The 22,062-nt window shown below is 39.0% G+C and overlaps 2 protein-coding genes across 3 annotated transcripts in view; one reads left to right on the plus strand and one right to left on the minus strand.

Moving 5' to 3' along the window:
• Window positions 1–22,062, plus strand: part of mtor (mechanistic target of rapamycin kinase) — a 77,557-nt gene that overhangs the window by 16,322 nt on the left and 39,173 nt on the right. For both annotated transcript variants that reach the window (XM_005730810.1, XM_005730811.1), the window contains 7 exons: window positions 3,566–3,678; window positions 4,014–4,176; window positions 4,571–4,663; window positions 4,995–5,141; window positions 5,596–5,738; window positions 6,061–6,223; window positions 7,149–7,294. In XM_005730810.1, coding sequence (XP_005730867.1) covers window positions 3,566–3,678; window positions 4,014–4,176; window positions 4,571–4,663; window positions 4,995–5,141; window positions 5,596–5,738; window positions 6,061–6,223; window positions 7,149–7,294 — 968 coding nt within the window. The remainder of the gene's footprint in view (window positions 1–3,565; window positions 3,679–4,013; window positions 4,177–4,570; window positions 4,664–4,994; window positions 5,142–5,595; window positions 5,739–6,060; window positions 6,224–7,148; window positions 7,295–22,062) is intronic.
• Window positions 11,175–14,408, minus strand: angptl7 (angiopoietin-like 7). Its single transcript, XM_005730809.1, has 5 exons — window positions 13,861–14,408; window positions 12,782–12,882; window positions 12,447–12,641; window positions 12,032–12,227; window positions 11,175–11,933 (listed from the first exon to the last, which is right to left on the minus strand). Exons 1-5 carry the CDS (start codon window positions 14,219–14,221, stop codon window positions 11,758–11,760), a joined length of 1,029 nt encoding a protein of 342 aa, XP_005730866.1. The 5' UTR covers window positions 14,222–14,408; the 3' UTR covers window positions 11,175–11,757.

Below are 22,062 nucleotides of genomic sequence, written 5' to 3' on the forward strand. Positions count from 1 at the left end.
TGACCCAGATGATCAATAGGATGTATGTATTCTGATTGGTGATTGTTTACTCAAAAATACATATGTAAGAAAAGAAAGTCTACAGTGAAATTGAAAGGCCAACTCACAGAATGCAGACACTGGTAGCTGTATTTGCATATATTTATTTACAATGCCAATGAATCTTTTTGATGCTTACAGGGGGAATAACATTTTTGTGTAAACTGGAAGCTATGATGATGTCAACCAGAGACATTCTCCTGGGAAATCTAATTTGTAGCGCTTCACTGCGTTTCTAACTCAGTATTTGGAGAATATTTCTCCTACCTTAATGTCTGCCATTTTCTCGTCTGCTTAAGAAGCTCAGAAGATTCTGAAAAGTCTCACGTACTCCCTTTACGACTGTTATGTTTTAAGAACTTTTATCTCTATCTTGATCTCATCTTAAGAATGTGAGAGTAAATTCTTAAAAAAACAAAAAAAACCTAACGTTTTATCACTACATACTACTATTGGTCTTTTATATCACAATATAATGTTGGTCATACTTATGAAGTATTGCTTTTCTTGTTAATTATATAACAGAGTTGATTAATCCCGCACTTTGCTAAGTGTCTGTTTCACCATTGTGCTCATTATTGTATCAGTTATTAGCAGGCTTTTGATTCCTGAGGATTACTGCTGAGCAGTAACAAATTATTAAATTTTTAGTAACATCATTGTAACATTATTACTTTCTCCTGTAGTGACTTTTGTAATGTCCGAAAGAGCCATTTCTGAAGGCTGTAGTTACTAACGCAGTTCTGGGTAACTTGCCCAGCACAGATGAGGATAAACTTTGTGAGCTTTTTATGTAGAACAGGAAAGTACCCTAATAAATCTCAGTTATATTAAAGCAAAAAAGGGTGCTGGAAAGATTTTTTTAATATATAAAAGTATGATCATGCTTAGTTTAACTGAAGTAAGTCAAAAGATTTAAAGTTAAACTCTGTAACTGAATAAAATCAGTGGTTAAAGCCAGCTGCTTTATTAAGACCAACTGGTTGATCATGATTAGTTTGGTATTATGCGAGATATTGTGATGTAATTAGTAAACAGAATAATTAAGTAAACTCTTGAGATATCATGCATTTGTTGGAAAGACATTGTATTTGTATTTCTTGTCCCTTTGGACTCCTTGAGAAATGACATTTTCTAAATATTGGTGTTTTTTGTTATAAACAAAAGCGAATAATACATTTTCTTTCAGAAGAAAGAAACTTGAGAAGTGCGTGATTGCACGAGTGGTGTCGTCAGTAATAAAAACCAAATGCCAACCAAAAGCAAAATGGATGTCTAGAGGATAGCGCGCCAGCAACTGATCTTTAGGAAACTTTCTTTGGAGGAGGATTGGCACACCGGGCCAAAGTTTTGCCAGTGCTGCTGATTATCATCAGCCACACTTCCCCTCAAGTGCTTTAAAGAGCAGCCACGCAAACCAGCAGGGAGAACCGTCACAGACAAAGGGCCCTCTTTGGCCCTATTCATTTTTGTGTCTGACACCCTCCCACGCACGATTTGAACCCTGTGTGGAATTACATGCTGAGGGTTCTCTTAACTTGGGGGCAGGGAAGAAATACAGCAGCAGGCTTTGGGATCCCTTCACCTTTCTCCAAATGAATTTCAGCATCTCTGGTGATTTATGCTGCTATCAGATAGGAAAAGAGTGCCACAGTGAAGGAAAGTGTTGTGCAGAATTTATAGCATAAGACAACATGAGAGAAATATTAAGACAGAATAATTATGTTGTTTCACTTATTGTATATTCATAATTATCAAAGCCCTAAAATCTTCATTAATAATACCATTTTAGGGCAGTGCAGAAAGCTTTCTTTCATAGACTCCCTGATACGCATTCATACTCTCAGGGAAACACTAACTAGTAATTTACCATTACATTTCTTTTAGCGACACACTAACTTTTAGATTTCAGGCTGACGTCTACCAGCAGCTCAAACCATAGAAATGTATAATGATGACCTGGTTAAAAGTTGTGCTCAACACATGCTGTGTCCTTAAAAAAATGGATCTGAAAACATGAAGATATAAGGATCCTGTAAGACAGAATAATGAAAGTTTAGTGTAAAAAATTAGCAATGGCCACAAAAAAACCTCCATTATGAATGTCTCAGTGTAGCATGACCCTGAATCTGTGTTTTGTAATAGATTTCTTTGCGAGTTGCACTGAGTCAAAGTAAAACTTGTCATAAATCTAGTGGAGAAACTATATTAACTAGACTGAAAAGGGCCTGTGTCAGAATGACGAGATGACTTTATTTTGCTAGCATTAGTTTAGGTTTAATAATTTAAGCTCACATCACTTTACACTCATACTGAAAGTACAGGAGCTCAACTTTCAGTTCATTCATTGGGGTGGTGTTTTATGTTTGTGGCTTCCATCAATATCCATCAGGACCTTTTGAGGTCTAAGCCACTTGCTCGTAATACAGCAGTTCAAAGACAGCACGGACCTATAAGTAACACACTCTCCTGTTTCAGCAGCGGCAGCCAGTAGTTGTCAGGGTTTTCCCTCAAACCCTAAATCACGATTTACGGGGAGACCACAAACACAGAATCATGCGGAGCACAGTCATCTAGTCTTCTCTTCTCTGGTGCTGTTTAGTTTCAAAGTCTGTAGTATAGTATAATTCAGCAGCCCACAATCTGGATTGTCTGTAACTCAGGTCTGTGTCTGGAGCCTGATCTTTAGCGCAGCATGGGGGTCATGAAATGAGGGGAGTGGGAATCAGATTTCCCGCTTGTCTACAGGAGAGGTGAAGAAAAACATACTTCCATCATTTCAAGAAGCCTTCTCCCCTGAGCTCCACCCCCACCCTTCTAGGCTCACACATGCACACACATGTACACCTCCAACTCAACTTCCTGCTGTCTCGCCGTGTGCACTTTAGACATGGGGTTGGAGAGTGGGGGGAAAAGCAGAGGCGGTCATGGTATGTATTGAGGGGCTGGGGTATTTTTGATGCTTTCAATAGACGTCATCCTTTAAGACCACCATGAAGCCACCAAGCCTGTGTGCACATGCGCCACACAACACCATGTTTACTGTTACCTTAAGGCACTGTGAGGCTTTCTCAAAAAATGCCATTTAGTTAATGTTGGAATTTGTATGCAGTAAACACAGCTGTACTCACTAATAATAGAAGATATACAGTCATTGGTGAAATGTAGATTAATAATCTAAAATTGACAAAAAGCCCCACGCAGAGGTACGTCATGAAACTTAACATCAATTTTAAGGAAGGTAAAATTGATGTTTAAAAAACCCCAAAACCCACTAATGTAATGTTCATATTTTACTTTATGATTTGCATCCTGTGAAGGCACAGATTCATGCTCACTTATTCGCTAACAGCTATACACAGATTTCCTGGACGGCTGGCTCGTGTGCCAGCACCTTGCTGAAATAAAATGCCATTCGACTTTCCCTTCAGAGCTCCTGAAGAAAACCATTTACAAGCTCATTAAAGCCGCTCATGTTTAAGTGCTGCAGTATGTGGAATTAAGGAATGTGTGCTCTCCTTTTCAGCTACTCAATGCCATCCAGCTGTTTGGTGCCAACCTAGATGACTACCTCCACTTGTTGCTGCCTCCCATTGTCAAGCTCTTTGATGCCCCTGATGTGCCCCTGCAGGCGCGCAAGTAAGCGCTACACCCGTAGTTTTAGTGAGGAATCTAGTGTGATAATAAAAGTCATTCTCACTTAATTTTGCAAATAAAAATGTATTTAGCATCAATCTGATGTCACCACAGAAATGGGAAATTAAAATTAGACCATCACTGTGGTTAAAAGAGGGGAAAAAAGAACAAAGCTAAACATTTTTATGTGTATGTTTTTTATTAAAGAATCCATCTGGCAGCGATGTCAGATTTTTCACATGACTTCTTGGCTATCGGAGCAGACTGTGTATCTACGTCTGTGTCCTACAAACATTTCAGTAAAGCTGAGCATCCTTTGTTTTTCCTCTGTGGCTCAGGGTTGCCTTGGAGACACTGGACCGACTGACAGAGTCCCTGGACTTCACAGACTACGCTTCACGCATTATCCACCCGATCGTTCGGACACTTGACACCACTCCAGAGCTGCGTTCCACTTCCATGGACACCCTGTCCTCACTCGTATTCCAGTTGGGCAAGAAGGTAACCAGAGCTGTCCCCCGCGCCGTCTTTTAGATGTAGATACTATTAACTGTACTTTTCCAGTCTTCCTACTGTTGGCTTCACATGCACTACCCCCCCTAGTTTTATTACTTCCTGCCAGACTGCTGATGTCATTGACCATTACGCAGCATGGGGTGGTGTTTACAGGAGCGGATGAGGTCACATTTACCCCTGCCTGTCCTCTCAAGCCTTCCCCTCCCTTATCCCTCAAACCCCGTGTCGTTAATGTGTAGGGGAAACTTTTGATCTGAGGTTCATGAAGGTTAGAAACAAGTGCAAGACACCCAGTTATTTACTTTATGGTGAAGGGAAAGCGGTCTCCAGACACACATACACCCTTATGTTTATCCTTCCTCTCTCCTCTTATTTTCAGTACCAGATCTTCATCCCCATGGTGAATAAAGTGATGCTAAAGCACAGGATCAACCACCAGCGTTACGACATACTCATATGTCGGATTGTCAAGGTATGGCTCGCCAGTAAATCCAGATTATTACTACACATTTTTCACACATGTCTCGTAGATTATCTGTGAGCTGCCAGTCTTTTATTTCATAACCTCACAGGGCACAAGGTGGTCTGGCAATAAATTACATAAGTATAAATAAACATTTCATATTCAGTGCACCATAAGCAAGTCATCACCATGTCTTGTTTATCAACAGTCCCTCAGGAAGGAAATGCACTTCTACTTTCATAAAACGTGTTTTGGGGCCCAGCTCAACAGTTTGAATGTGTGTGGCCCGCATGTGTGTGGCCTGCATGTGTTTGTTTATGTTTGTTTTTGTGCCTATCAGGGCTATACTCTGGCAGAGGAGGAAGAAGACCCTCTAATTTTCCAGCATCGCCAGGTTCGTGGTAACCAAGGTGACGCTTTGGTCAGCGGACCAGTAGAGGCGGGGCCTATGAAGAAGCTCCACGTCAGCACTACTGCACTCCAGAAGGTTGGAAGGAACAGTTGGCATTTTTTTCCCCCCATGATTAAAGACACGCACACGTCCAATGTTTATATCGGTGGCAGTGTTGCAGGTGTTTCATTTGTGTACAGCAAGCAGTGCTGAAAGCCGTAGTTCAATTGTGGTCAGGATGTATGAGTCAACAAACTGGTGATAAATTAATGGAACAACGTCGTCATATGAGCAGAACACCACAATCAGTGCATATATTTGACTGCAGAAAACAAAGGATTACCTGCTGATTTGATGATAGTTTACAGAGTGGTGTCAGACTGGCCTGTGGACCGATAAATTACACAGCGCTCTTCACTACCATCATCAAGATAATAATAAAAAAAATCTCACAGTTTACATTATAGTCAGATTATCCCATACACATTACATGTGAAAACTTTGCGTCCACATATTTGTTCTGAAATTGATGATTTCTGACACTGGAAAGGCTTGGGGAGCTGCCAGGAAGGTGTCCAAAGATGATTGGCTGGAGTGGCTGAGGCGCTTGAGTGTTGTCCTGCTCAAAGAGTCATCCTCCCCAGCTCTGCGCTCGTGCTGGTCACTGGCTCAGACCTACATCCCTCTTGCCAGGTAAATGCAAACATAATTCCTTATGAAGCATGTACATAAAATCTGAAGCTCTGTCTTTGCATAGAGTTTTGGGCAGTCACTACTGCCAAAACATTCTCAGTTATCAGTAGTGCAAAACTGGTCAAACTTGACAATGTCAAAGGTGACTGTATGTAGCTGTATGAAAAGCAGAGTTACTAAAAAAAAAAAAGCTGTGTAAAATCACAAATACCTGTTTCTTCTGTGATCATTTTTACAACTTTTAGAATGATCTCGCTACTGCAAAATACTTGAATATTTTAATGTTGTTTTAATGGCAATATGTTGTTTTTGTTGACCCCAGAGACTTGTTCAATGCAGCTTTCCTCTCATGTTGGTCTGAGCTGAGTGAGGACCAGCAGGATGAGCTGATCCGCAGCATTGAGTTGGCACTCACATCTCAAGACATTGCTGAGGTCACACAGACTTTGCTCAACTTGGCAGAGTTCATGGAGCACAGCGATAAGGTTAGCAGTGACCTGATAACCTAATTAAACTAATAGCTGTGCTATTGTTTAGACATACATGTTTTTAGTGTCCCTGCAGATGTGAACGGACTCTCAAACAGCATTTTCAAAACGAAATTCTAATCCTCAAAGTTTTTTTATTAGCCAGAGTATTTTTTTCTACATCAATCAGGTTTTGCTTCGTTAAAGATTGTAATAAAAATGTCTCTCAAAAATCAAAGTAGGTTTAATGTTTTTAACTCTTGCTCAAATAATTAGTCGTATTCTTAATTTGATTTTTAAATGTTTATAGCGTCAGTGTATATCGGTCTAAATTGAGAAGTATAAATGGAAATTCATCTGTTTTAAATTAATCCACAACACAAAGTGTGAAAAATAAATGCTTTTGCAGTCCCACTGCACATGTGTTTATGATGTTGAGATAATATTCTTCTCACAGCATTTTAGAACTTAATTTTCATTGTGAAAATAATACAGATATTTTATTTGGTTAACTTAATTATTTCTGCCATCAACATCACAAAATTTAATTCGCTTTTTATCAGTTTATGTCTCTTCCAGAAAAGATAAGCACTACAGCAGATATAGATGTGGAGACATCTGTTATTATGCTGTTATTTGTTCATCTACTTATTTGCACAGTCGCATGCAGCATTATATAACAGTAAGAAAAAGATTAACTCCAGAAACACGGAAATGTGTTAACCTTTTGATAAAATAGGAACTTTAAACTTGGCATAATAATAATGATGCTGTTACATTAAGGACTGTGAATGTTGTGGTTGGGCTGTGATTTCAGTTTCAATATGCTCCTCGGCAACGAGCCCACCGTCGAAGAATGATGTATTCTTCATAGTTAGATAATCAGAGCCAGTGGAATGATTGTCATTTAGAGTTATTTATTATGTACAATTTCCTTTTCCAGGGCCCTCTGCCCCTCAGAGACGATAACGGCATTGTGCTGCTCGGTGAGAGAGCTGCCAAATGCCGTGCCTATGCCAAGGCACTGCATTACAAAGAGCTGGAGTTTCAGAAGGGACCAACCCCCCTTATCCTGGAGTCTCTTATCAGGTAGGAGGTGTGAAAAAGCTCAGAAATGAATGTGTTATTTTTATGAATAACAGCCACAGCTTACCTGAATAGGGTAATTAAAAAAGCATGTCATGGTCCACTTAACTTTTTTGTTTGTGTAATTTAACAGGTCCTCAGCCCAGTAGGTTATCGCTTAGAACAAACATTACACCACCCTCGAGGAGTCAGTTTTTCAATCTAATAAATAAAGAAAAAATATATTAAGCATATCCTCCTCTCCCACAAGCCTTTGATATCTTCTGTCAACTTTTCCATCCCCTTTTCTCATCTTTCTTTATTTCTACGCCTTTGGCATTGCATGGAAAAATCTGTTTTGCAGGCATCTAATTGGAAGCTTGCCTCCTTTTCATCTGTGAGTGTCTGGACTTGTGTTTCTCTGGGGCCTGTTTTCAATTTCTCAGAAGCCTTGATCATGATGAATGATGGAAGCCGGCACTCTGGTGTTTTCAATATCCCCATCTGGTTCTCACCTCTCCAGGATTTCCCATAAAAGATCTAGACGCTAGTGTGCAGAAAGCACTGCGAAAACCTCTTTTTACTGAGTCGCGGCTGTATTAGGGGAAAAATATGTTTCATATCTGATGCATACTTTTTGATGACAAGGAGTTTTGTCATAGCCGTTTCGGTGCCTGAGTCATTGTGTTTGTAAGTGACATTGGAACTGATCATTTCATTCTTTCATATGGATATTCAGTTAAAATAGTTAGTTTATGGTAATACATCTGTGACCGCTACAAATGATGTGTGAATTAATTTGTGGTTTGACTATGTTCTTAGTAGGCACAGAAGTATCGAATATAGCCAGGAAACTTGTCACATTTTCCCCTTTATTCCTAACAAGAGAGGAATGCTGCTAATTTAGCAATTTGCATTTATTTGTAGAAGTCTATCATGCAGTGTTAATATATGTGAATCATGTGATAGTCTTTGTTTCGGATGTGTTAATATTATGTATTAAAAAATATTGAATTTGTCATTATTTGGTAGAATGGGGTAAAAGAAAGCTGTGTATCTTGGAGATAAGTGCTTAATAAGTGCTAATACATATACATTTGGTTGATCTGTCATAGTTGTAACAGTAGGGGCCAGGCATTGTTGCATCTAAACCATGTGTTGGTAATTTTTCTGTAGCCTTAGTGTTATGGGTACCATGGAAATGCTTGGAAATTGAGTCTTGAATAAAACGTAGCATGTTGTTGAGATGCACAAAAGACTGCACGATGTTAGGTAAAATATCATCTTATGATACCCAGCCAGTGTGGCTTTTGTTTGTTAATACCAGCTGCAGTAGCTTAGCTTAGCTGGGTTTGTTTTTACCTTGTGAGTCTGCGTGCATATCGTGTGTCTTATAGGGGGCACAACCATGACACTGGTTTAGAGTACTTTGACAGGTGTTTATACGGTATGTTTGTCTGTCCGGATTTCTGTAGACAGATTGTGTCAGCATAATAGTTAGAGTTTACAAATACATTTGGGGTGACTCTTGAGCAATAAGTACTCATGTAACAATGAAGTAATTCTTAAATAATTGTCATATTGTAGATTGTACTGCATTACATCCCTGAGTCAGGTATATTGACAGGGATAATGCATTTGATCCCCCGGCAAGATGGTCTAGTTTTTTTTTGTGTGTTTTTTTTTCTTCCACTGGGAAGTTTTGATGGACTTGGATTAGGATAAAGAGATGTCGTCATCATCTCAGGTTGGTAACTTTTAATCTACCTGTGTTGTCTCTCCCTGCGCTTTCACCCTCTTGGGTTATGGTCCAACCAAGGCGATAGTAATAAAAGTATCGAGTATAATGCACAACTCCAATTCCAGAATGTCGGGATGCTATGTAAAGTCTCACAAAAACAGAATGCTGTGAGTTGCAAATCTCACAAACCCTTATTTTATTTGTAATGGAACATAGAAAACATATCAAATCTTTTGAGACATTTTACTGTTTGATTAAAAATCTTAGCTTGTTTTTAATTTGATAAACATGTCTCAAAGTTGTGATGGGAGCGACAACAGGCTGGAAAAGTAAGAGTTACTAGAGCAAAAGAGGTGGAGGAATATTTTGCAGCTAATGAGTTTAATTGGTAACAGGTCAGTGGCATGAATCTTGGAGAGGCAAAGTTCCTCAGAATTAAAGATGGGCAGAGGTTTAACAATCTGCAAAAAACAAACAGTTTCTATGAATTATAGAACAATTTGAGATTTGTCTTCCTTGATGTGAAATTATAAAGACCAATCTCATCATTTCCAGTAGAAATGATCCAGAGAACATGGAGAAAACTGTGCACAAGGGACAAAACTGAAAATCAATATTCTGTGATGGAAATCACTGTTTGGGCTCAGGCCCAGAAATCATTCTCTGTGATCACAGTTCACCTCATCCACAAATGCAGGTTAAAGCTGCAATAATGAAGAAAAGAAACAATATGTGAACATGATCCAGAAACTATGTCTTCTCTGGGTCAAAGCTCATTTAGAATTCAAAAGCCTGCATCTCTGATGATATGGAAGCGCAATAATGTTTAGGAAACTGGCAACTTGCACATTTGGAAAGGCAAATCAACACTGAGAGGTGCATACAGGATTTAGAGCAACATATGCTCCCATCCAGACAACAGATTTTTCAGGAAAGACCTTATATATTTCAGCAAGACAGTGCTAAACCACATACAGGAGATCCTACAATAGTATGGCTTCATAGTTGAAGAGTCCAAGTGCTGAACTGGCCTGACTGCAGTCCACACCTTTCACCAATTAAAAACAGTTTGGAGCATCATGATATTTATAAGTGAGACATGAGTGAGACTACATGTCTCGCCTAAGAGTCCAGAAACTTGACTGGTTAAAAGAAGAGGGATTTTACACAGTGGTAAACATAGCTGTGCCCCAACTTTTGAGACATTTTACTGCCATCACATTCAAAAGATGAAAACACAGCTTTTCCAAAGGTAGTATTTATTGCACAATCCCTATATTTCAATTGAGAAGTACACAATGAAATGCCTGTAGTTCTACCTTAACATAAAATCTGCATTTCAGGTAAAAAATAAATAGAAAAAATCGAGTGAAATCTTGCTGAAGGAGCTGTCTTCATTAAATATTAAACAACACTTTTGGCAGACCTGTCACTGAAGTTTAAATCCCCTAGGAAAATAGGGAAAAAAATCTATTTATTGAAGCGACTTTCTTAAATAGAACGTGCTAAACATTAGAATTCCTCCAAGAGCAACAATGTTTATGTCAATAGTAACTGGCCTCTTATTGTGGTATAGTTCACCACTGTTTAAGGTTATCTTTTGTGGTGGAGCCACATGCTTAAACACATTCTAACCCTTAAAATAGATAGACCTTGTTTGTTTTAAGCGACCTTTATTCTAGTATGGCCATTTCATTTGAAGGGAAAAGATAAATGTCCAGGTTTAATTAGATGTTTACCCTGACGAATATTTCACCTTGTTAAAGGAATCTGTCATGCTATTGTTATGATTCTGAGTAATCACAAGACTGAGCCTGTGTAGGCCGTGCTAGCTCTCAGTCGGTATAATCCAAAAAAATCTTTGTTATCCTAACCAAATGATGTTATTGTTGTCATGGTAAGAAAGCTAAAGGCATTTAACTAAATGGAGTGTGGGTGTGTAGTTGTGTAGTCTTCTTTCATCTGTTTGGGTTAGGTGGCATGGGACCTCTAGCTGGGATGTCAGAAGTCAGAGTTCGGTGGCTCAAGGCAAATATGTAGCCATTATTGGACACGAGTGGACATAAGACCTTGACTCGACTCGACTTCTTCGAGTTTGTCAGAATACCTATGCTGTTTGCTGAGTGAAGGAATGAATAGGCTGACATGGAATTCTATGTTTAAAAAATATTTTTTATTTTCTACCACATAAAAGAACATAATTACAGAACTGTACACATTTTACAAATCACACATTTTCATCATGAAGGTTTATTGTTTGAAGTGAATGAAGAAAAAGAAATGGAGCATCATTGATAGGACCAATCCCTCACAACAGCTCACAAACAAATGGTAGTCTGGCAGTCTTTAAAGATTTATAGATGAATTAGAAGTTTCCAATGGTCCTTGCTTGTTATAACTGAAAATACATCCCAAGTGCATTCAAGACAAATGACTGAAAGAATAAAATTCCAGTTACCCACAGGGGGGAGTGTTGAAAAGGCATCTAGGAAAGCTTTTAAAAAATAAAATATCTTATATCTGATAAATACACACAATTAACTACAATTTACAATCAAAACATGAGAAAAACATTACACATTCATCTGACTGAAATCGAGCCAAACCATTACAAACAACCTTATCACTTCGTTCGCAGTCCAGGAAAAGCCACAGTTTGGTAGAACAGTTAAACGGGTATTATTGAGAACTCTCTTTATTCATGCGTATGATCTTGATCCAGTAAAAACAGCCGAAACACTTATGACTAAAAATTAACTGGTCGGACCTTCATCTCCACCTTCTTGAGGGAGTAGGTGGGTCCATGCCAGCCGTACCAAGTGATCCCATCTTGGTTCTTATCTTGGTTCTTTATGTGGTTACCGTAGCGATAATAAACACCGTTCAAATTTGAGTCAGTGCAGCAGTTGTACCAGTACCCACCTGGAAGTAAGAATTGGATTAATGGCAGCACATAACAGCCTTTCTTATCTGCTGTAGACGACTGGATTGGTTTTGTAAGATTTTCTCATATGTCTTACCTTTGCGCCGGGCTGCACAGTCATCCAAACATTTGTCATTGTCTTTGTTCATGGTGCTGAAGTTGGTGTTGTTGTGGTACCGCAGAGAGTCTCCAGCATTTCCACTGTAGTTGGCAAGGAAGAGCTTGTAGCTGTTGAGCTCATTACTGACTGTGAAAAAGCCATACTCGGCATAGCGTTTTTCTCCTTCCCAGTCCTGCATTGGAAAACATATAACACGATTTAGAGAATGACAGTGACAGAAACAGAATATTTGCTTTTGTGGTCTGTGTAATGTCTTTTCGAATTAGTTTGATTTATTGCTAGTTCAAGTATGGTGTAAAGTGATTTTTATGCCCTCTTGCTTTTAGCCATGAAGTGGCTTTTACGTGGTTTATGTATTCTTGCTTTCCTGCGTGATGGTCCCAACACTTACCTCCATATCAATCCTAAGTGTACTTGGCTGCCTTGTTAGGCGGAAGATGTTGTCATTGCCCAGCCAGAAGTCTCCACGGATGGATCCAAATCCTTGTTTGTACTGCTTCCAGTCACGGTTAAAGGATGTGAGGCCAACACTTCGCCTCTGAATCACAGTCCAGCCACCTCCATTTGTCTCCATATCACAGAAGAGCTGGGAAAAAACAAAGCCCGTAATTTAGCTGGCTTTTCAAAAAGCTGAAAAAAGCCTCTGATAACCCACCCCCCCTCCCAAAAAAAAGAAAGAAAAAAAAGAAAGAAAAATAACCCACATGCAAGAGTGCTGAAACTTACGGTGAATTCAGGTGTTCCCAGAAACTCATCTTTAGGCAGCTTGTACTCGCCAGAGATCTTGTAGTTCTTGCTGTAGAGTGATGCACAGTCATATATGGCTTCTGGAAAAAGGAATATCCCAAGTTATGCTAAAACCATATGCAGATCCATGGAGCTTTCATAGTTTTTAAAACATGTGATACCTATAAATTACAGTTTTCAGGGTATCTGAGGAATTGGACAGAGAAAAAAAAGAGACTTTTCTTTTTCGCCCCACGCCCCAAAAGAAAAATAGACCAAAGAAGAATGAGACATGCACAGCATGCTGAGAGTTTTTCATAGCTGCACCTTTTACTCCTGTCCCAGTATAGTGATGCCTTTAAGATTACGGTGGAGCAAAGAAGCCAAAACCTTCCACTTCTAATCACTGCAGCCCTTCCTGTTCTGTTCTCTTGTTTACTTTACAAAGGTCTGTGTGTTCTCTCTGCCAATGACATGAATGCGGTCCCTTTAGACCACACAGTAAAACGTGAAATAATAAACGACGTAATGCCTGGTTAACCGCTCCGCGGCAGCCAGTGCTGATTAGTGGTGTGTTGAAGTCGAATTGAACGGTGGATATGATGCGGCTTTGATGGAGCTCATTACTGACAACCCTGCAGATGGGATTGTGCAGCTCTAAATGATTGGTTTTTAGTACTGTGGGGCAGCTCAGAGAAGTGCGGCACTGTAATTTCCCTCACGACTAATTCACAGCAGGTGTCTCAGATCCTGAAAGGCTGATTATAGTGTTTTGCAGCAAAAATAAATACATGATGATAATGTGTCCAGAATAGTTTATAGTGAAGTGACTTTGTTTTGTCTACTTTTAAATATGAGCACCCTTCCCAATTAAAAGAAGCTTTTATGATATATTAAAATGATACTATTCAAAACCAAACTTATACTGTCTGGAAATGTTGAGAGGTGAAAGGTGTCTGTTTAAAATTTGGTATTTGAAACAAGAAATAAGAGCAAGAATGAGCGTTTTCATAGCATCTGTTTTAGGGTATAGAGACAGTACGGTCAAACTCTCCAGATGATGGAGTGTTAATACTCACCTGATGAAGTCTTAGGAGCAGACTGTGCGGTTTGCAGCTGCATGATCTCCACACGGTTGTTGATCTCAGAGTACTTGCTCTCTGCCTCTGTGACTCGGACGTCTTGCTGTCGGCTCTGCTGGTCCAGATCTAGTATTTGCTTCACAAGTTTCTTCATGTCTGTCTCCTGCTTGCGACTCAGCTCCTCAAAGAGGCTGGTGAGATTGGCCACTTGAACTTTGAGAGAACGTACCTCGTCGCAGCACTGACCCTTGGAAGGCTTTGGAAGCGCCTGTCTCTTCCTGAGATTTTGAGCCCATGTCTCTGCAAGCAAGAGCAGTGCAACCTCTAAAACAACTATACTCAAATAGATTTTTGCCATTTTTAAAAGTCAAAGTTCTGGATCTTCTCGCAGCCTCTGGGTGTTTTGATTGGTTGCTGCTAAAAAAGAATCTCTCTCTGTAAATGGTTCTCTCTTGGAATATGAAAAAGATGCAAGCTCACTGCAGCTATCTGAAGTTTTGTCCAGTTGAGTTGGAGCTCTCCTTTGACCACTTGCTCACTCAGGCTGTCGTATTACCTCAGTGAAGCCCTCCTCTGCTTGAGCATCTTAAATATTGTATGGGTCCTCCCCCTCTCCCCCCTTTCACTGACCCTCTCCAACCTTCAGGGTGGAGGACCTTTCACGTTCCTCCTCCCCCCTGCACCCTTCTACTTCACCCCTCATCTTACTTTCACTCATACTGGGGAAGCTTTGCCACACTTGCTTTGTCAGGTGTTAAATGTTTCTGGGAAGTCATTTTTTTTATTCCCTTTGCCTGGAAGAACCACATAAGGACCTGGGCAAACAAACAACGCTACTGTCTGAACCTGCGGCGCTTAACTGGAAATGCAGACTGTTTAAAAGATTTAACTACATTTGATTTTAATTTATTCAGCTATATACACTAATGAGATTAAAACATTTGAATACTTGTTTTAAACGTTAGTACATCTGTAGGTAATTTCTTCCCCACATTTAAAACACTTTATGTTAATGACAGTTTTTACGATATCCTTGAGGGTTGAAGTCACTAAGCATTCTTAATTGTAGGTTAAGTGTTCTGTTCGTGCTACCCTTTTTGGCACATGGCAGATGTTAATGCCAAGCGGGATTCAGTGTCAGATTTCAAAGGCGTGTTGATACAGGGGAAAACCTTCAGGATAAAATCTGATCAACTACAGTTTGTAGTAAAAGCTGGAAGAAATGTTTAGGATAAGGCAGGTGGAATAGTGGGAGTATTTTGTCTACATGTGTAAATGCTTAACATTTTGCCATCACATATGCAGCGTATTTCTTAAATAAGTTTAGATGGTGTACCCACCAAAGAACAACAGAACAAGAAGATGAAGTCATACTGTTATGGCTTTTATCATCAGCAGAAGGGGCAGCGTGCTTGTGTTTTCACTTCACTAATCAATTCCATGCCTTTAGGTATGTTTTCAACTTGTAGATATGGAAACTCATCAAGCATTAGAAAGTACAGGAAACATTACAATCAGTCAAACATGCAGTCTGGATTAGGTTTCTGTATTAAATTAGAAACAATAATTAAAAGCATATTTCAGCTCAGTTAAAGTCTGGTGTCAAGTAGATGCATACTGTGTAGCATGTGGGTTAATTACCTAAGGGATTAATTTAGTTGAATTAAATTTTATTTATGTAGCGCCAAATCACTACGATGGTCGCCTTAAGATGCTTTATCTTTACAATAATAGAGAGAAAACCCAGACAATAAGATGAGCCTCTAAGAGTAAGCACTTGGCAACAGTGGGAGGGAAAAACCTCCTTTTAACAGGAAGAAACCTCTGGCAGAACAGGGCTTAGGGAGAGGCAGCCATGTGTTGCGACTTGCCAGGGATGAGTGGAGGATTACAGTTTATGCTTGTCGCTATCAGTTCTTCAGGAAAGAGGGATTTATTTATTTTTTCCTTTTGATTTTTTTCTTTGATACCTGTTGTTGAAGACAACAAGTTGAATGCATCATGCGTGAGTATAACGAGTTTTGGGTTGTGATGATGTCACAGTATTGCACACCTTAACATGAGCATTACAGTTGGGAGTTGGATTTTCAGTGCATTTGTGGAGGGTACAAACTCTTTACCCGGCGAGTCTTACCCGTGCTTTGCGGGTTGAACCACTAGATACAGCCTGCTGCTGAATGAGGTGTGTTTGCCTGACTTAATAACAGTGTTTGCAAAACTCCTGCTTCTGGTTTGTCTTTTAAAATTTCTAACATTCCAGTCACTGGATGGGGCTGAAAATAATGCCTCTCAGGGAGGCGCTTTTATGTCCCGTTTCTGTGGAATTTCTCTCTCTTCCCTGATGTGCTGCCATCCCTGCCAACCTACAGGACACACAGGTGTTGGGAAGCAGCCTCAAGGGTATTTGTGGGGTTTCTTGAGGTGCCAGATCGTTCTCATGGGCATTAAGATAGTATATGAGGCATGCCTTCTGTGATAGTTATGTATGATAATTACCAGGCAAAAGAAATTAAGTGTTTTATGCTGAAATAGAAGGAGCTTTAATAACTGAGACATTTCTGAGAGTTCTTACTTTGAACTTTATGGCTTTTTCCTTCCCCACATGGACTGGAGTGAACCATCTGGAAAAGACATACAAGTTCATCAGCTAATAATCATACTTTACCAATGTTAAAGTACAATTTTTGTACATCTAAGGACCCTTGTGTTTGCCTTAAATTTAATTATAAAGGGAAATTATTATAATTTTATTATCTGGGCATCTACCTCTAAGTAGAGTGCTGCAATAAATCAGTGCTGAAGTGCTACTATTTGACTCAATGATGCTTAAGAATGATGGTCTGTTGATTTTATTTTATTTAAATTTTCATGTAAATGAAGAACATACCTATATATTGGGGAAAACAAAGTTTAGGGATCCCAGACTTAATGCTGTCTCCATGTCTGGACATTAGCATTGCAAACAGAGCGCAGACAGGCAGAAGATTTACTTGATACCAAAGACCAATTCCTATTTTATAAATTGTAAAGTCTGGAAGCATAAAGCTGCAAATTGTGGTGCAGATAGAGTGAATGGAATATTACAAACATGGAGCTAAAATGAGATGTGACACTTTGTGGCGGTGCGAGGTTTTATTACATAATCTCGCACCACCACACTGAAAACGTTTCTTGCTTCAGGAGGGACACAGAAAGCCTCCAAATGTTTGGCGTGTGTCCTTTCCCAGTTCTCTTTTGGTCAGACGATCAAATAAGGAAACAGTTTAGCTCATTCTGCTCATTGTCAACTTTGTTATCACGCGGGACTGTGGTTTGGACCACAAATAAAAATTTTTTTAAAACCTTTCTTCAAATTCCAAAATATGATATAATTGTCAGGTGATCATCTGTTGCTCTCACGTGTCAAAGGGTGATGTATGTTTTTTGACTATTTTTCCCAGGCATTCTCTTACCTCAGTATTTTTTGTCTGCTTTTTTAGAAAACTTTGCATTTTTCTCTTTAGGTTGTTCTTTTCTATTCTCCCAATGTTGCTGTTGAATATCGATTTGTGCTTTTAGTTTGCTGCCTTTCTTTGATTTTTAAGGAACACGTGGGAGCAATAAGGCACTTTATAGAAGAGTAATGAGATATTAGACTGCCTTCATGTTTAGTTGCTGCACGTTTTAAAATTTTGCATAAATTCTGAACTCATTAGATGCTAGACATGATCTTTCTCTTAATTTCACCCATTTATAAATAATAACGACTTTCTGTAACTATTATTTTTGTAGTAGTTTTTTGTATATCAGTCACTTGTGTCACTGATTGCTTTCAGTATAAAATGGTCAACATAGTTAGAGATTAGAACATTGTGGTTAAATTGAGCTACCACATACTTGTGCTGTAGTTATAGTTAAATTCAATTTGTTTTAAATGCAACACTGTGGCTCTGTTTTTGTTTCTGTTTTTCTTTCTAGTATGGCATTTGATGATGCATAGTGCCTCTTGACCTCCATGTAAATGTTAAGCCTAAGACACTTATGTGCGTCAGTCTCTTTTGGAAAAATTAGGATAATTTGCCTCCCTGTATTTTCTCATTGCCCTAACTGCTCCATGAGTCATTTCTCACTCCAGCAGTGCATCACTTTCCTTCGGCCCTGGACTTTGTCATTCAGGGTTAGTAATGAAAATCCAGCTGGAGGCTTTTGTTTCTTTCTTTTTTTATTTCTTTTTAACATTTACCCTTTTCTAACACTTCCCCTTTAACCATGTCTCTCTAGGGTCTATGTAAAAAATGCAAGCCTCTAAGCCTCTACTCTATTAGAGCTGTTCACTTTATATAACTACTGTGGGAAGCCTGTCTATTCCGTCAAGCAGATATTTTGCCTTTGGTGTTTGAGAAGAGTTGGACACCCTGCTGTGCTAATTGCAGCAGTGATCTGACTTTGATGAGTGAGAAGTACGTGGGTGTCATAACATGCTCACAGATGCTTTTTGTGTCCCTACATACACTGGAAGAACAGTTTGCAGTTAAACGTTGACCACAGGGTCCAAGCTGTCAGCAGAGCACTCTGTGTTCAGTTACAGGAAAGGCAGGAGGTGAAAGCACGAGCCAGTGGATTCCAGAGCGTCTATCTCAAAACCTTGAATTGCATAATCTTTACGAACAGTAACCCCTTCCACTTGTCAGCTCTGTCAGCACAGAAGCTCCACATTTTGATTTGAGTTTGGCCCATTTTGAAAGTATTTGATTTGCTTGAGATACTCGAATGTTCCTGTCAAAATAGTTTTTTTTTTTAAAAACTTTATTTTATTTTTTTATTATGTTGAAATATTGTAGTGGATCATATCTTTGTTTTAACCCTACAAACGTTTAATCAATGTTGGGTCTGTGACCAAATTTATAGATTTGAAAACAGACTTCATATTGATGCTCCATAGCTGAGGCCTTGGTATACAGCTGAAAGCATAGATTAGGAGGTTAACACAGAGAGTCAAGAAAATCATAAGAGTTAGGGTATGCTCCACACTCTAGGTTGTCTTTAACAAAACAATCATCAGACATGCCCTAAAAATAATTTCTGATCTTAGCTTTTAAGATCCACCAGTGCAGGTTCAATTTGCTTTAATAGTACTTTTTCTTCACTCTTTTATTAATATTTAGTACTTCTTAGTGTTTCCTTACAGTCTACTTTAATTAGTAGTACAATCTAAAAATGGCAAAGAAATTGAAATGATAACTCTGACAGTGCAGCTGCTATAAAATCACGAGATGAATGGTATGTCTGGACACCTAATGCAAGCAGCTGAGCTATAGCTAGATTTGAATTTCAAAATAATGCAGTGGATAATGATCTCCAACTCCGGTCACGTATAGGAGTAAAATAAACTCTTCCATATTTTCCATAATGAGCGGCACTGTATGCACCAGGGTATCCTCCAGCTCCGAGAGTGGCAGACTTCATTCCCTGGCAGACCATCAAGAGGTCCCTGCCTTAAGCCAGTGATGGCTACCAGGTGGCGTCTGTTGTCGTACAGCGGATGCAGGCCAGGCAGTGGCTGTCTGCTCACCCACCCCAAAAACCAGTAGCTAGGATAAACAGTACTGGCGGGATCGAAGCTGGATTAGGAAGAATAGTACTTTGTGTATGCACAGTTGGCCTTGTGGCATTGCTTCAGAGAAGCATTTCATGACACTGGAATGTAAAACAGTTGTGGTGCAGGTCAGAAAACAAAAACCACTTGTGCCAATGTATAGAGATTCCCTTCTTTCATCTTTTGCCAATTATTATGTGTGAGTAAAAAAAAAAAAGCCAAAAATGCCACTTGCTATATAGGCTATAATTAATACCATATCTGTTATTCATAATAGATTCCTTACTTAAACGTATACTGATTTTGTGTACATACTTGCGTACATATGAAGTATATAAATAGTTAGCTGTTTAGAAGTTGTGTAATCCTTCTCTTTAAATGAGATCACTGTCCCCCGATGCTTGTTTCCATTGTTTAGGACAAAAATCAATTACAGCATGAGTTGGTTTCAGTTGAACTGAACAGAAAAAAGTAGAAGACCTGGCGTATTTAATTGGAAATATATTAAAATTGAATTTGTAGTTCAGCAGAAAACAATGTTGACAAATATCTTTGTCTACATAGCAACAGCAGCATTCCAATGAGGTAACTGTCAGGCTTTTTTTTGCCTGTTTTGGGCCACCGGAGACGCCTCGTTCTGTTGGCCTTTTGACCTGAAGGTGAGAAACCCAGGAGAAGGCATACTGCATCATTGTCCCAATGTAGTGATAATGTGGCGTAAACATATGCGCAATGGTTTCTCTGGGCGATGCCTCAGTGACCCCCTCACACGCCTAAATTGCTTTGGGAGAGAGAAAAACAACATTCAAATGTCATCTAAAGTTATGCATTTGTTAAATAACCAGTATTAAATATTTCTTTCCTCTTTTCAAGTGCTGCATTCGTGATCACTGAACTTTCTCCTCAGCTTTACAGCAATAGAGCAGAATTTTGTCTTTTCAGATAAATTGTTTCAAAGTCAAGGGACACTAAGTGTTTCCCTATGGTGCAACATCTGCTTGGTGATGGAACAACCGCCCTTTTGTCCTGATGTTTATGGAGAAACAACAGAGACAATAGGCTAGTCAGATGGTGTCAAGGATGAGTTGAAGTATACATGTCTCAGGACAGTCCGGAACAAAACTGGTGAATGATGTAATCACTTTGTTTGCGTCCTTGCTTACCTCAACCACTGGTGCTTAACAAACACAGAGAATGAGAAGACCTTGTTTAATTTTGCCATGCTGGTCATCACTTCCATTGTGCAATGCTGAAAGATTTATATTCTGTATGTATTAAAAGTTTGACTTTCAGTTTCTATATTGTCTATCAAAATATTATCAATAGTAGTGTTATTGTTTGGCTTTGAAGTCAGACTAATGAGGTCTACGCAGTCCTTCAAATCCCTTTTTTCCCTCCCCGCTGTTTATTTGAATATTTCATTTGTAATGGGTCGTTCTTTTTCTAAGTGGCTATTCAGACAAACCCTCTTCCCTTGTCTTTGTCAACATCTGATGTCAAGATTCAGTAGTACAATGTTAGTTTTTTTTCTGACATTCAATCAAGTTGCTATAAAAAAATGTAGAGTTGTAAAAATAGCTTTCAGTGTCAATCATTTCATGTTTTCCTGTGGCTGGTCTGTGAAGGGGACTGTTGGTTTGTAGCAAGACAAAACAAACAAATTAGTTCATGGTCCAAAACATGGTCCATGTTAATAGTATTTTCTACTATTAGGATGGCCCTGTTAAATATTCTACTTTTATAAAGGGCAGGTATTTGATCTGACAATAAACATTGTTGGTTTTGCTTGAATTCCAAACTTTTATGGTTTCAAGTGTTAATTACTGTGCCATTTGCAAGTGCTTTATATTCATATTTTTCTTTCTTAGTACATCTTAATACAGAAATTACTTTTGTTTCCTGTTTTCAGTTTAGGCTTTACGCAGCATTGCCTACTGTCTGACACATTTTCCTATGAAATTAGCTCATCTTGGTTGTTTAGATCCATTTAATTTTTCAAATGTCCTTTGTATGGGAAATGTTTATTTTTAAGTAGTGTTCTCATCTGCACAATGGAGAAACCCCCCAAAACACAACCAATAATGCTCGATAGTTAGGGTCTTTCTTTCAGGGAGCATTGATTGCATTTTGGCTGCCCCACAAATGAACAGTTGTTTGGACGCAAAGGCAAGACAAAGTCTCCGTCAGTCAGTGTCATTTTCCATCAGTGCATGTAGTGGTAGCAGTTGTTGGTTTGGCTAGCATCAGTCACATGAAGGATTCAAATTTTTAAATAGAGAAGTAAAAGACAAAGTATTTTTAAATCAAATACTACATAATAATGTCCTCTTTGTTTTCAGTATTTTTAGACGAAGGAATTAGATCGAGCACCTGGCAAGTAAAGGGATGGAAATCAGGAAGGCTCAAATGGATAGCTTCCTAATTAGATTTGATTGAGTCCGGTAATAAAGTCTGATTTCTTTTCCTCCGCGAGGTTTGCATACAAATTAACCTCTGAGGAGGAAAATGTCTACAATTTATTCAAGGATCATGCTCTCTCTCATCACCAAAAAGCCAGGCCACTTTAGAGTTTAATTTTTAGTTTTTTTGTTACCCCTCAGCCAAAAAGGCTGATAGGATATTGT

This window comes from Pundamilia nyererei, unplaced genomic scaffold (genome assembly GCF_000239375.1).
Source record: "Pundamilia nyererei isolate P.nyererei 1_Seehausen unplaced genomic scaffold, PunNye1.0 scaffold00039, whole genome shotgun sequence".
In the NCBI taxonomy this organism is placed as follows: domain Eukaryota; kingdom Metazoa; phylum Chordata; class Actinopteri; order Cichliformes; family Cichlidae; genus Pundamilia; species Pundamilia nyererei.